At 32.0% G+C, this 16580-nt stretch overlaps 1 protein-coding gene across 1 annotated transcript in view; it reads left to right on the top strand.

The window, feature by feature from the left end:
• Positions 1 to 16580, top strand: part of LOC132752007 (protein disulfide-isomerase A5-like) — a 32831-nt gene that overhangs the window by 1520 nt on the left and 14731 nt on the right. The window contains exons 2-13 of the mRNA XM_060742240.1: positions 4518 to 4638; positions 7037 to 7124; positions 8785 to 8850; positions 9665 to 9710; positions 10298 to 10390; positions 10754 to 10814; positions 12735 to 12802; positions 13268 to 13359; positions 14123 to 14191; positions 14718 to 14854; positions 15356 to 15423; positions 15884 to 15965. Of these exons, the coding sequence (XP_060598223.1) occupies positions 4518 to 4638; positions 7037 to 7124; positions 8785 to 8850; positions 9665 to 9710; positions 10298 to 10390; positions 10754 to 10814; positions 12735 to 12802; positions 13268 to 13359; positions 14123 to 14191; positions 14718 to 14854; positions 15356 to 15423; positions 15884 to 15965 (991 nt within the window). The remainder of the gene's footprint in view (positions 1 to 4517; positions 4639 to 7036; positions 7125 to 8784; positions 8851 to 9664; positions 9711 to 10297; positions 10391 to 10753; positions 10815 to 12734; positions 12803 to 13267; positions 13360 to 14122; positions 14192 to 14717; positions 14855 to 15355; positions 15424 to 15883; positions 15966 to 16580) is intronic.

The raw sequence follows: 16580 nt of genomic DNA, 5'->3' as shown, positions 1-16580 counted from the left end.
TTACATGCATGCAAAGTAAAATTGTCTGAATGAATGTTTGGATAGCCTAATATGCATATCAGCTAAATGTCTTTGCCATCTACCAATTGTTTGGAACTGTCTTAACCTAGTCTCAATTGCATGTCTGCTTTCAAAAAGACATCTCAGTCTGATATATTTGTAACTATTTTTGCCATGTCTTGATGTCACATGTACTGTTTTAAGAAAAAAAATATTTTGGATATTTACAATTGTCAAAAAGTATCATTAGTTCACAAATGATTTTGAACAATTAACTTCAATTAGTTTTAGTGGATAGTAATACATTATACTAAGTGAAAACCCTGTTCAGTAATATCATGCTGACTAAAATGTTCTTGCAAACAAACACATGTTTAAACTTCTGTGTACCCCCAGATTTTGAAATGTACCTCCCAATTTTCAATGACAGTGGGTACATGTACCCTTACTAAGGCTCCCACGTTTACAATATTTTGTAAATGTTTACACGATTGCTAAGAACCGAAACGATACCGTTTAAACGGTGGTACTTCTATGTACTGTACTACCCTGTGTATTCAAGTCGCCAAATGATGACTTTCTTTCTATTTTGATACATGTACTAATAATTAATGTTCAGGGCTCATCACGTTTGTTTCGGCACTGTATCCCCGTTTCGCTCTTTTGAAAGATCAAATGAAAATCAATTTTACCAAAAATCTATTATGTAACGAGCAATTTTTGCACAGTAATGATGTGTGGATGGTTGTAAACACCCATTTTCCGTTTTTAACTTCGGAATAAACCAATTAGAATTGATCAAATCCATGATAACTGGCAATGATTAAAATATTTCGTAAGACAATTTGTTCATTTTGTTTAAACGGTAAAAAGTATCATAAACATTTACGAATGTAAATCGAAACAAATCCGTTTAAATGTGTAACCGTGGGGCCTTAACCCCTGCGTTTGAAATTGAGTGGGCATACTGAATATTAGGTACTTTATGTTGGTAATAATTTTTTTATATGTTGATACTTAGTTTATCAACAAGTTATACACAGTTTTATCGGGGTATGCTATGCTTTACTACATGGTATGCTGGACGAATGAATACGAGCATGTCAGATTCCTGGCACAATTTTTAGTGGACTTTCCCTATGAGTCTGTCTTCAGCATTCACTTTATGTCACAGTATATCTATAAATAGGTACCATAGTTAGGACTACATGGTCGCTAGCTTAAGGTCTTCAGTGAATGGTTCTAGTTGTAAGACCTTATATAACACTTATTTTATGTTTATATCCTTCATGAATCTGATATTTTACATTTTCCATGTTATGTTAGGTTTAACAAGTTATTAATGTAAAATTGTATAGCATACAAATTGGCATTAGACGTCAATTTACAACTAATGCATTAAACAATTTAATCAGTAATGATTTGAAAGGAATTAAATATCTGGTGAAAGATTAATGCCAAATGAATATACTGACATTAACTGAAATGAAAATTGTCATTTAAATGTCATCATATATGAGCCAATATCAGATTTCGCCTGTAATCTTGTCCTTTTCAATTTTTCACAAAATGCATGATAATTTTATAAAAAATAAATTTGCATGCTTGTAAGTACATAAAATATTGTTAACTAAGACATTTACAGGATAAGATATTCAACATATTTTTTTCTGGTAGTGTCATAAACCTAAATTAAAACTGATTATCCCCTGTCCTTAAGTCAAAATCCCAATTTCAGCTGTTTATCCTGTAAATTTGTATTACTAAAATACATATTTTTTGTCAACTAACGCAAATATAACCTTTATATAATGTATTTATACAGTAAAAGCCTCAGTTAAGTATTTTCAATTTGCAAAATGCAAGTTATAATTTTGTCCCCAACCTGTTTGACAAAATGTCCTTCAAGTAACAGTAATATAAGTAGATTATTTTAGTTTAAGTAAATTGTTCCAGTGTGCTCTTCAAAAGAAGGTGATAGGTATAATACATGGCTTACAGCAACAAAACATATGGGCATTTTAAATAGGATTTAGAAAATTGAAAGACATTGATTAAAGGTTGGAACCATGATTTCGAACAGTGTCCTTTAAGTAACGAGATTCTTATTATTTAAGTTATGAGAAAGATTCCCTTTTGTATTGCTGCTATTAGCAAATATGTTTCAGTCATGAATTAAATTATCAAAATTGTCTCCCTTATCTTATCTGTGTAAACAGACTGTAAAATAACCTGAATAAAGTCCTTGCAGTAACTGTCCTTACAATAATGTTACTGCAAGTACAAAATCTGTTACTGAAAGTACAAAATACAACACATATCTTCTTTAACATATAATTATGGATAAAGATACGATAAACAATTTTCTTGTTGGCATAATCTATTTATTATTAATATATTTATTCTATAATTAGACATTTATGCCATTTAAAACTTCTCCTTATGTTATTTTGTTATTCGAAGGACAACCTGTGTTATTGAAAGGACTTTTTAATTCAAAATCAATGTACTGTACTAACATATCTACATTCAACCTTGAAGAAAGTTTCCTTTTTGTTTCAGTATATATATTCAATTGGGCTATTTTTTGCTTTTACAGTACATGCTTTTGTAAAATTGAGGAAAATCTGAATAATCTTGCACCCTTTAGAATCCTCAACATTAAGTTACTGTAAGGACAATATACATCTTGTTGTAATTGAAATGCATGTCATTTCACAAAATAACTGTAGCGATTTTAGAAATAAAAGTAATAAGGCAGTACCAGTATATTGAAGGAAAGTTCTTAGTACTTATCTCTACAGAGACTTATTTTTTTGCATAGAATAACAGTTTACTTTGCAAAATAGAAATAAAACCTAACTTATATCATTCACAAGCAAGCCTTTAAGGCATTTTTACAAAAGAAAATTGTTGTCTTCAAAACTACTAAAATTAGTCATTAAAAAGTAGTCCCGTGAAACTTAGAACATGACTGTTTGTTTACTTTCCTAGTCCTATTTTGGCCTCATGTAAAATTCATTCCTGGCATTATCGTACTTTGTGAACACAGTTAGTTTCTATTTTGTTTTGTTTGCTTAAAATGCTGCACCAAAACTCTTAAGGTCAGGTGGCAAATTTCAAGCTTGAATGGTTGAAAAAGACCCCAGGTTATTTCAGACAGAAGGGCCACTGACAATTTGTAAGCTAAATGATGGCTTTGTCACAAGAAAGAATCTCTGGAAATTTATTTACAGTCATTCAGGAGGATTAAAATTATGCATTCTAAAAGGTCAAGAACTTTACATTTAATTTTATTTATTTAACTTAGAAAACTCCTGATTAAAAATATAGCATGTAATATCAATCTTCAAAACTTCTGATGGTATTCTCTATGAACTTGTTTATAAAATTGACTGGGACGAGTTTAGACTGAATAATGCGAACTCACAACATTGCTTGGTTACCTTGTAACTTTACCCCATTTTAAAATTTTTTGTCATTTCAGTAACAAATATGTCCGTCCTGTAACTTTAAAAGAGAGCTTCCCTTACTTTTGCTATTCAAATTCAAGATCTATTTAAGAATAATTCAAAGCTTATTTTCATTTCTGTATGTTGTTAACATTTAATTGTAAGTTCAATGATACAAAATAAATGTAAATTTACAGTTATAAGTCCTTTCAGTAACATTCATTAGTCATTGCAGTAACAAGCATGTCCTTGGTGTAACACAGATTGATTTCTAGTTCTGCAATATAGCAACATAGTAAAAGTTTATTTTTGCATTCAGATTGATAAAACTTACTCTGTTCATAAAAATAGAACAAGAAAAAATTATATTCTTATGTGCGTGCGAAACATACTGACATTGTCTTACTCAATTTCCTGTTTTGTTTACAGTTGAAGACGAAAAAAAGTCTTTTGTAGAGAAAAAAATACATCTATAAAAAAATCCCATTTCAGACTTAAACTGAAATTTATATAAAGTTGTGTTGTTTGTTTTGCTTTGTTGTTTAGATATTATTATTTTATTAAAAATGTAAAAAACGTTATCGTTACTGCAAAGACAAACAATGGTCAATATTGACCTTCTGACAATCATAAACGATATAAAATGGACGAGTTTATGTTGCACTTTGTAAAACTAGCTTTCAAATTCATATGCTTACTAGATGAGATAAAACTTTGCAGCTAAATAAGGTATTCATATTTGAATAAAATCAGAACCCTAATTCAGGCGAAATTTGATATTAGCTCATATGGCAGCAGTGGTCGTGCGATATTCGCCAGGGATATCTGGATGATGATACAGTTACAGTCAGTTTAATAGGAAAGTCAAATTTAAACAGAATTTTTTGTAGTATTACTTTGGTTATAGGTCCATTATTCACAGAAATGTTTTCATTTTATTTTTCATAAACTTTCTATTTTGTTTGTCTGGGTAATAATTTCTAAAAAGCTACTCATAGCTTATATGTAACCTGGAGAAGTGTAATATTATAAATGAGTATAGATGATGACATGTCATTTTTTCAGCTCTTTATTCCCTCTGGGGCAAAGAAAGGGAAGTCACTCATCCTTGAGCTAGATGACTTGAAGGAGTTCAAGAAAACCTTGAGGACAAAAACCAATCTTTTAGTAGCCTTTGCTAAGTCAGGTAACTTCTTTTGCATTTTTTTAACATATACAAGTCATGTATGATAAAATGTAACATAAAGTTTGAAATTCTTGCATAGATAAAGTGAAGCATCTAAAATGGAAATATCTGCAAAGTATATTAAAGAAATATACTCACAATTTTTTGCTTGATTAGAGTAAAATACATTGAAACACTTCATTTTTTGTCATTTTACAGAATAAATATGATTATTGTGGATAAATGGGGTGATGAAATGATTTGAAAATTTAGGCACAAGTTTTGGACATGTCACATTGTTGTTAAAAAATGCCAAAACGTGCACTTTCTGCTTCTGTGTTTTGATAAAATGAATATCTGATTAAAACTAGAGCTGTCATCGATAGAAATGATATTCATGTACCATTGATATTTTTCAATCAATCAATAATCAATACACATGGAAAATCAATAATTTTGACTTAATAATTGAATGTAGAATTATGAAAATTCACCCAAAACATATGCAGAAGCATATTTTATATCAATGATGACAAGAAATGGGCAATGGGCATTTATAAACAAAAACAAAAGACACATGTATGAAAAGCATTCATACACATAGAATAAAAAGAATTACACGTAATTAATACTTAAAGTAAGTAATTTTCAATATATTGGTGTATTGTCAATATTTGCCGTCTGATATCGATATATAGTTGATTTGATTTGCACTGAATCAATGACAGCTCTGATTAAAACAGTGCTAAATATATTTAAACTGAAAATATTGAAATCTGACATAATTATGTTTGAATATGAAGCCGTCATAGTAGTATTTTAAACAGCTGTTACTGTGTAGAATAGTAAACTCATTGACAGTCTGTTAGGTAAAGGTTGCAACCTGTGACAGTGTTAATCCAAAAGAGGGCTGTTTGTTTTACTGACTGTTATACCATTCACTATAACAGACCCTGTTTATCCATGCAATTGCATGGAAAATTACATTAATCTTGAAAATTACATTAATAAATAAGACAGATTTTCTAGTATCATACATGTATCTCAGGGGCCCCCACAGTTAATTATTTAAGTAAAAATTAAATAGTTCCCTAAATTTTTACATCATTGAGCTTCAGTAAATAGAGGATATTGAATGAGTAAGTTTATTACTGAATTTATTGAACAAGTTGAATTATTTTATGTGAGCCTCTGGTGAACATATTATTTTATTCAATAAATTTAGTAATGAACTTACATGAATTTAATATTCTATTTATCACATACCAAAAAAGACAGTTTGAAGTGATGAAGAAACATTTTTCATTGACGCGCCTATAGTATAACGTTAACAGTTAGCGTGTCTTAGCGCTATGTTTATATTATAATGCAAATGACGTCACGTCAAAATATATGCACGGTCGGGTATTTGATATATTGATCTCTTTCGAAAGTTTGGATTTTTTTTATACAAACATGTTGAAACTTAACACCAGTCCATTATGATCATGGTGATGTAGCATAGATTTAAGGTTGTAAATGTTTAACAACTTTTTATTTGTTTTCTCAACCATGTCTCCTTTAAGTTTAAAGTGTTTTTTTTAAAGAGTGTAAAGTTACAACTGGCAAAATATACTATTATACTATTAAAGCTGCATGCCTATAGATGAGCCAAAGTAGGTCAATAAAATCACATCAGGAAAAAAATGTACTAAGATTATGGAAAAAGTAAAAACATTCAAGATTTAAGTAATAATTGACATCTTATACTGCAATCAATGACTAATTTTTCAGTATTTATAACTAATTTTGCATATTTTGACCTCTCTTTGGTAATTTACATGGGATGTAAGTGTTATTGATAATGTGTTAATTGCTTCCTTTTAATTACTTCACAATATTATTCTTTTAAATACATTTTCAAAATTTTCCAAAAAATAGCATGATTCTGGAGGCTCCATGTAAATTTACAAAAAGAAGTCAAAATTATATGCATAAATAGTTGTAAATACTGAAAATTTAGTCATGGGTGTTTGTCACACCTGTAGCAGCTCTAGTTTATAACTTGACTGCTTCATATGATCAAGTCAAGTCAATATTTATTGTTGAAATATATATATACCTGTATATAATAGTATAACATAAGCTTTGTATAGTTTGTGACCAACATCATTACAAATTAAAAAACTTCTGTTGTCTTTTAATGCTTCACTGTATTTTTGACAAAGGGACCAGGGATAAGGTTTGAGAGGTCAAGCAATCGGTGTTCGAGTGATCCAAGGTAGACAAATATATATTTTATAGTAATTTTGCTAGGACTGGGCGATGAGTTTGAGTGAAGGGAGGTATTCAAACAATTAAAGTTCAAGCAAGCGAAGTTTGAAGTTTACAAAAAATGGTAAATGAGGAAGCATATAGTTATGATATATATATTTTACAGACAATGCAGCATCAAAGCAGATGTCATTATTGGAGGACCTTGCTGAGGAAATTAAAGGAAAAGGAACCGTGGCCTTTGTAGATTGCAGGTATGTTGGACTGTATTGCACAGCTTATTGATAGCATGAAAATAAAAATGAAACTATTCTGAGCATGTTTTAACAGTTTCTTTCTAAAATAAAACTATATTCACAAGCACATTCTGTTTTTAGCTCACCTGTCACAAAGTGACAGGGTGGGCTTTTGTGATAGCTTTTCGTCCGGCGTCCGTCCGTCCATCCTCCGTCCGTCGTCCGTAAACTTTTACTTTTAATGACATCTCCTCATAAACCGCTGAGCCAATTTCATCCAAACTTCACAGGAATGTTCCTTTGGTGGTCACCTTAAAAAATTGTTCAAAGAATTTAATTCCATGCAGAACTCTGGTGGCCATGGCAACCGATAGAAAAAACTTAAAATACCTTCTTTTAAAAAACCCAAAGAGGTAGAGCTTAGATATTTGGCATGAAACATTTTCTAGTGAGTGTCTATCAAGTTTGTTCAAATAAAAGCCCTTGGGTCAAAATTGGCCAAGCCCCAGGGGGTCTTTGATTTTCCCTATATGCATATTGTAAAAACTTAAAAAATCTTCTTTTAGAAAACCCTAAGAGCTAGAGCTAAGATATTTAGCATGAAACATCTTCTAATGGGTGTCTACAAAGTTTGTTCAAAAAAAAGCCCTGGGGTCAAAATTGGCCCCGCCCCAGGGGGTCATTGATTCTCCCTATAATGCATATAGTAAAAACTTAAAAAATCTTCTTTTAAAGAACCAAAAGAGGTAGAGCTAAGATATTTAGCATGAAACATCTTCTAATGAGTGTCTATCAATTTTGTTCAAATAAAAGCCCTGGGGTCAAAATTGGCCCCGCCCCGGGGGGTCATTGATTTTCCCTATTATGCATATTGCAAAAACTTTTAAAAAAATCTTTTTTGAAAAAACCCAAATAGCTAGAGTTTAGATATTAAGCATGAAACATCTTCCAATTAGTGTCTTAAAAGTTTGTTCAAATAAAAGCCCTGGGGTCAAAATTGGCCCTGCACCAGGGGACATTTATTTTCCTTATATATGTGTATAGCAAAAACTTAAAAATCTTCTTTGAATAAAAACAAATAGCTAGAGTTTAGATATTAAGCATGAAACATCTTCTAGTTAGTGTCTTCAAAGTTTGTTCAAATAAAAGCCCTGGGGTCAAAACTGGCCCTGCCCTAGGGATGTCATTGCTTTTAACTATATGTTTATAGTAAAAACTTAAAAAATCTTTTTTTTAAAAACTCAACGAGCTAGACCTTAGATGTTTAGCATGAAACATCTTCTAATGGGTGTCTACCAATTTTGTTCAAATAAAAGCCCTGGGGTTTAAACTGGCCCAGCTCTGTGGGCCTATATACAGGTGAGCGACTTCAGGGCCATCATGGCCCTCTTGTTCATTTAAGTTCCAATTTTCAAGCAATATATAAACAAGTTTATAAATTATTAAGTTATCATTATACAATGTACATCATGCTTTGATGTTTTACAATGTTGTCTTCACAGGTGGTGCTTTTCCCAAACCAACATGTTATAGAAATTTATTGTTGTTTGTTTAATATATCTATATCAACTGTCTTACCTATAAACATTTACTTTTTGTAGAGTTATTGCCCTTCAATTTGTACATAGAAGTAGACCATTTGTTTTATAATTGGCACACTTCATTTGGTATATTTCAGTGAGGCAAAAAAACTATGCAAAAATTTGAAAGTTTCTCCGTCACCCTTGGAGCTGAGACATTACAAGTAAGATTCGTAATTATTTTTCCAGTAACATTAAAAAAATTTTGTCTTTCCGTAAACTTATTTTCTATTAAACTTTAAACCTGTTGATCACAATTGAATTTACCCATGCAACCAGTGCTGACCAATATCAGCTGGTACATTTGATATCGAATGCATTTACGTAAGTGAATTTATTATAATTATGAATTATTCCTAAAAATGATGAATGGTTTTGTCCAGATTGAAAAATGGATAAGTCCATTTTGGATATTAAGCATGATGAGGGTACATAGATGCATAAAAATGTTAACAATTAATACTGAAATATAACCATCATAGTAAAAACTAGTGATAAAAGTAATCTCTAATACAGACATCAAAGGAAAGATTTTAAATATTTCTAAAATTTTGTAATGCTCTGAAATTTCACATTCTAAATTGGAATTTTCCCTTTCAAGACAGCCATTATTCATATCGATGTGAAAAGAGCATTTGACAATTTTCATTGTGTTGGGACATCAGTGCAGGTTTATCTAAAGTGTCGTCCACAAAGTAATTTAATTTTACCTGAGAGGATTTGTACAAGGTTATAGAGATAAGAGAAAAATGCTATATAAATAACTGAATGATGTTTCACAAGACCACTGTGTTTCAAATAACTTATATACTCGCTATTTAAAAAACCTCCCTATTGGAAACAGCTTAATGCAGTCTTTTCTTTGCTTGAATTTGGTCTCTGTAATGATTTTGCTATTTGTATTATTTAAAATATTTATGATGTTTACATAGAAAGAATATACTGTTTAATATTTTCAATGTGTTTATTTTTTTCCAGGGATGGAGACTTTAACAAAAATTATGACAGAAAAATGGTTAAAAAGGTAATGTATTCTTCTAATATGTAAAGGTTAACTCCTGACTTTACTCATTAACAACATTATTTCCAGATTTCTGGAATTTTTGTGTTATACTGGAACTGATGTACCAAAATCACCATTGGTTTATTCATAAGTACAGGTCCTTATAAAGAGCAGCAATAATTATTTACATTGTATATTTAAGTTTGTTTTTTTCCCTTTTGCAAAACTACCATGTTATTTTTGCACCCTAGGTAAAAAAAAAGAAAGACCCCTTCTCCAGTGTGTCAAGAAAAGCTCTTCTTATATGGTTGTTATAATATTTTAAGACAAGATAGTATACATACATGTAACAGTCACATTCAGTTGGTAACAAGGTGCCCGATTAGTTGCAAAGATTAAATATGTTATTTAATCAGCCATAATGTATGACTTGTTTTGATCTACCTAAGCACAAGATGAGAACAAAGTTTACACTAAATTAGTAAAATGTTTAATTTTTTAAGTTTTCTCTGCCACTATGCTTAAGATGTGAAGTGTGTCTTACAGAAGGGTCAATATTATAGCCAAGTATTTTAAGAAATGATTTTGTATTACTTCTTTATTTACAGTCGTTGGTGAACTTTATGTATGACCCTACAGGAGATATACCGTGGGACGAGGAGGCCGGGGCCGAGGACGTTGTACATGTAGAGAGTGAACAGGTACGTCATGTGACCTCTAATTATATAGTGGCCATGACAACGTATGAATAAAACTTTTATATATCAGGTAGAATTAATTGTCGTGAATGACTGCTAAAAAGTTGTTTGTTAGACTGTATAGTGTTGAACAGGCAGTGTGTAAAGCACCTGTACATGAAAATTTAAACCCAGACAAATATACCTGATAATTCCTATAAAGATGGATGTAACATAGCTGTATATCAGAATAATTTTTTTTTATCAAATCTCAGTGGTAGGCTAAGCTTTTATGTTTAATCTGATTAAAAAAATTTTTTCATTAGAATTTAGGTATCTTTTTTTACCTCTAATGTGCGCTACTAAAATGTTTTTCTTGATTTTCAGGGGTTCAACAAGCTTCTTAAGAAAGGAAAATATCCAATTCTAGCCATGTTTTATGCACCATGTAAGTCTGTTAGCCATGTTTTATATGTTATTGAAACTTTTTACAATATTTTTTATGAATATAATTTGTTTCCTTTGTCTAAAAATCTGTTAAAAAAGATCATGTACTACAAAAACTCCAGATTATTATCATCTATTTAGGCTTCTTATTTAGAAAGATGAAAAAAGAATAAGAAGAAATTTACACTTAGTGAACATCTTTAAATGTGAAACTTTATAAATATTTGGTGTTTATTATACCCCAGACACGAAGTTTGGGGGGTATATAGAAGTCACCCAGTGGTCGGTCAGTCAGTCGGTCCAGCGGTCCGTTGCATTTTCCTTGTCCGGAGCATAACTTAAAGACTAATGGTTGGAATTCAATATAACTTCATACAATGGTCAAGCACATTGAGAGGAAGTGCAGTGCACAAGAACCATTACTCCATCTTTACTAATTACAGAGTTATTGCCCTTTGTTACTTTTCCTTGTCCGGAGCATAACTTGAAAACTACTGGTTGGAATTCAAAACAACTTCATGCAATGGTCAAGCACAAAAAAGGGAAGTGCAGTGCACAAGAACCATAACTTCATCTTGACTAATTACAGAGTTATTGCACTTTGTTACTCTTCCATTGCTTTTTTTGTCCAGAGCTTAACTTGAGAATGCTGGTTGGAATTCAATACAACAAATATAGTTGTCAAGCACATTAAGAGGAAGTGCAGTGCACAAGAACCATAACTCCATTTTGACAAATTACAGAGTTATTGCCCTTTGATACTTTTCTTTGTTCGGAGCATAACTTAAAGCGTACTGGTTGGAATTCAAAACAACTTCATACAATGGTCAAGCACAATAAGAGGAAGTGCAGTGCACAAGAACTATAACTCTATCCATAGGATATAGAGTTATTGCCCTTTGCTACTTTTCCATTGCTTTTTTCTTGTCCAGAGCATAACTTGAAAACTACTAGTTGGAATTCAATACTATTTCATACAATGGTCAAGTATATTGAAAGGAAGCACAGTGCATAGAAACCATAACTCTTTTTTGACTCATTTAAAAGTTTTTGCCCTTTGTTACTTTTATTGTCCAGTGCATAACTTGAAAATTAATGTTTGGAATTCAATATAACTTTATACAATGGTCAAGGGCAGTGAGATGAAGTGAAGTGCACAAGAACCATAACTTTATTTGGGCTAATAACAGTTATTACACTTTGTTACTTTTTTTGACCAGTGCATAACTTGAAAACTAGTAGATGGAATTCAATGCAACTTCATACAATGGTCAAGCGCAATGAGAGGAAGTGCAGTGTACAATAACCATAACTCCATCTTCAGTATTTATGGAGTAATTGGCTTATTGCCCTTTGTTCCTTTTCCTTATCTTTCTGGACTTATTACAGAGTAATTCAATAAAACTTCATCAATGGTCAACAACATTAGAAGGAAATGCAACATACAAGATCCACAACTATTTTTAATTGCCCACAACCATAACTCTATTTCAATTCTTTTACAAGGTATTCTGTTACTAGTAACATCCTCATTTCTGAAGCAGTCTTGCGGGGGTATTAATCACATTTAGTGATAGTTCTAGTTTGATTAAGACCTGTCAGAAATCAAAAGGTAAGTTCATATTTGTAAGTGATAGAAAATCTCCCTTCCAAACCTTGTTTTGTCCCTCTGTTCCTCATTTCTGCCCATCCCTCCATCTCTTTCCTAGCAACCTGGTCAGTGGTCTCCTCCAACTCCGTCACCATCTCTCAACCTGATTTTGCCCCTATGAAGTCTTTCTGGCCCTTTCTTAATTTGTCCAATCCCTACTACTTTTTGCTCCTCCCATCCCCTTATTTATGCCTCCACTGGTGATGTAGGGGGGAGGGTATAATGTTGATTTTGTCGTGACGCAGCTCATATTTCTGTACTATATAACAGGGTGTGGATTCTGTAAGAGGTTGAAGCCAGATTTTGCTGCTGCAGCTACAGAACTGAAAGGACAAGTGGTTTGTGCTTCTACTTATATGTTTCTCTCACAGTAACTATAGTAACAGAATTATTATAATTCTTTTACAGTAACTATAGTAAAAGAATAATTATATTTCTCTCACAGTAACTATAGTAACTGAAGTATATACAAATACAAATAATTTTCCAATCATTCTATAAGAAATTAATCCCCTGTATTTTTTTGGAAAGATGGGTATCCAGTCATAAATCCATGCCACTGTCACATCTTGTCAATTTTCTCATTTAGAAATACAAATTTCTGATATTTTCATACCATGTTCTTTCAGTCAAGTAGTTAGTTTTATTGGCATGCAAGAAAAAATTTAACATCATTTGATAGACGTTTTTTATTATTTTTCTAAAACGGCATTTTGTACAGAATGGTCAGTTTTACTGGACTGTACAGCAGTCAATGTGACAGTGTATGTGTAGTAAACAAGATTGTCATTGAAATATTTCAGATAATGGCAGGAATTGACGTAGATAAACCACAACAGATGGCCCTAAGAGCACAATATAACATTACAGGATTTCCTACACTCTACTATTTTGAGTAAGATTGTTCAAGTCACTACAATAAAACTAACTAGCTAGATTAAGGTCAGTGGCTCTACTTGGTTGCTCACAGGTGGATGAAAAATAATGTTCATAGATGCCTTCCTTGTTAATAAAGCTGGAATGTAGCCTTATCGCATTTATTTGTCAGTCTTACTTCAGACTGAACTCCAAAATATAACTGCAATTGTATATCCCTGTATTGCAAATTGGTGCCTGTTGTCAGATTTGCTGTGAATCACATGTTCTATTGGGTTTAGATTGCTATTAGTTTAAATAAAACTGGAAATGTTACATTCTTTTTGAAGATTGTTGGGTCTTACAGGGATGACAATTTTCTGTAGAAACCCACAGGTTTTAAGGTCGTCAGGACCACTTTTGTGAATGATGTAAATCTCTATCTCTGAGCTTGCTACTGTCTATTATCTGATTGTAAATATTTAGACCGTACTGCCTTTTTTTATATGTTCAGTTATAGTTGCTATTAAAGTTAGTCAATGAAGGATACTGTTACATATACTGACCAATCTTTCTGAAGTTGAAGAAAGAAAAACAAAATGTTAACTGATTAGCAAAAGTGATATTAGGTAATGAAAATGTTTTACAAAGCACTAAAAAAAGTAAATGAATTCTAGATTATCTAAAAGGATGAAAATCCAGGAGTTGTTGGGGGCTTCACCTTTATTACACGCGCCATGGTTTATGTGATGATAAATCATCTTTAATATTTTATATATGTGATTTGTATTTCATACTTTCAGAGGTGGAAAATTAAAATACAAATATGGTGGAGAAAATAATAAAGAAGGTCTTATAAAATGGCTTAAAAAGTAAGTAGTTTATATGCTAATTGGAAATATTCTACCCAGCAGGTACCTGAAGTGACTAGCTTTTGCCACCGGTATAGAGCCAGACTAGCCTACACTACCAGGAAGCCTGACCAGGCTCTATACTGTTGGCTGTCCCACTCTTGTATTTTATTTACTGGAATCCTGTAAACTTCCAGCAGACTGTTCTAAATTCAGTTGTATACAGTTCTGAGTTGGCTGTTGAACTTGCATACTTCTTTTTCTTTCAGGTCTATGTTCTGTTAAATAAAACGTAACGTCACTCATTTAAAAAGGAAATTATCAAATATTTTCATTGTTGTTTATTTTAAACTAAAATAAAAAGTTCACACATACTGTGATTTATGAATAGAAAAGGTAGGTAATTGAATTGTTTATAATATAAGGGGAAGTAACTGTTTATAATATATTGGGACATAACTGTGTATAATATTAGGGGAGGTAACTGTGTATTAATATAAGGTGAGGTAACTGTGTATGATATAAAGGGAGGTAACTGTGTTTTCAGTCCCAGTGAGCCGGAAGAGCCTAAACCGGAGACACAATGGGAGGACGAGGCACCGGAAGTAGCTTATCTCCATGACAACACATGGGAGGATTTTATGTCAACTCATGGTTCCGTACTTGTCATGTTTTATGCCCCATGTGAGTTCATTCATTTTGTCTAGTCATAGTTTTATGGTATTTTACCTTAGGGTTAGATAATATAGTAGGGGCGTCAGTGGCCAAGTGGTAAAGGTTGTTGACTTCGAGCCATATGCCTCTCACCATTGTGTGCTTGAATCCTGATAAGAACTTTTGATCCAGAACTTTGGATCCTTTAATGTGAGGAAGCTATCCAGCTAGCTTAGGTGCCCGTTAGAGCCTGAAATAATGCATGGAAGGGTATGTGAGGTCATCCTCCACCAGTAAAGCTGGAAAGTTGCCATATGACCTTTAGTGTGTTGATGTCGCCGTAGCCCAACCAAAAATAGATAAATAAGTACAGTTATAACTTAGTTTGATTATATTAATGAATTTTGTGTATAGTTTTTTTGCCATGATAGATTTTAAAAGCTGTTGAAACAAATGAAGAATACTAAGACTATAATGTGTATATCATTATTTCTTGTATTTGTCATACAATGTTGCTATGGTTACTTACAGGGTGTGGTCACTGTAAAAAGATGAAACCTGAATACCAGGAGGCCGCACAAACTATGAAAGCAGAAAATGTAAGTTATGGTTAGATTGAAGACATAGCCTTTAAGTTATTGAAAATTCAAGAGAAATAGTTCACATAAAAGAATCAGTGAAGTTACAGGATACATAAATTTGGTGTCAAATCTGATGTGTTTCATTTGGTCTATATAGATTTTGGTAAAGTCAACTGCACAGCCTGAAACACCACTGACACAATAAACACATGCAAACCAAAATACTATTTCTTTCAAGATTTCCCATAGACCTTAGTAATTATCTCTGTCTATTTATTTCCCTGCAAATAAATTAATAATAAAACACTAAATTTACAATAACTTGCAAAAATCCAATTCAATTAGGAGCTAAACAATTAACTAATGTATTTCATTTTCCATAGTTTTAGTTTTAGCACTTTATCATGAATAAAATGTCACCTCTCTAGTGTTTCTAGATAAAGAACATGTAATATTATACCAATATATTTTGTTTTAGATTGAAGGACAGTTGGCAGCTGTAGATGTTACAATAGATAAAAAATTAGGAGATCAATTTAGTATAAAGGGATTCCCAACAGGTAATTCTTTCCTCATTATACAGTAGTAATTCAGTTGACTAAATAAAACTTAATTCTTTTTATTTTTAATAAGTCCATTGTTTCTAGAAAATATGAAAAGTTAATTTAATATTGAGGAATATTGAGGGGCGTCCATGGCTGAGTGGTTAAGGTCATTGACTTCAAACCACTTGTGTCTCATCATACCAGTGTTGACGGATTCTTTCATGTGAGAAAGATGGATTCTTTCATGTGAGAAAGATGGATTCTTTCATGTGAGAAAGATGGATTCTTTCATGTGAGAAAGATGGATTCTTTCATGTGAGAAAGCTATCCAGCTAGCTTACGGAACATCGGTGGTTCTACTCGGGTGCCAGTTTTGCCTGAAATAATGCACAGAGGGACACCTGCAGTCTTCCACCAATAAAGCTGGAAAGTCACCATATGACCTATACTGTGTTGGTGCCGCGTAAAACCCAACAACAACAAAAATTTGACCTACTAATATGATTATAAATAAATTTAATTGCATTAGATTATATAGATAAAAAGAAGTGAAAATACAGACACCCAATACCTTTTGAGATCATTTTTCCCCCAAAGAACATTAGGCCTATCCTTGTAATTTATACACAA

Source organism: Ruditapes philippinarum, unplaced genomic scaffold (genome assembly GCF_026571515.1).
Source record: "Ruditapes philippinarum isolate M1 unplaced genomic scaffold, ASM2657151v2 ctg3167_1_1_1_1, whole genome shotgun sequence".
Classification (NCBI taxonomy): domain Eukaryota; kingdom Metazoa; phylum Mollusca; class Bivalvia; order Venerida; family Veneridae; genus Ruditapes; species Ruditapes philippinarum.
The sequence above is the reverse complement of the archived record's forward strand: the minus strand, read 5'-3'. Positions and strand labels throughout refer to the sequence as shown.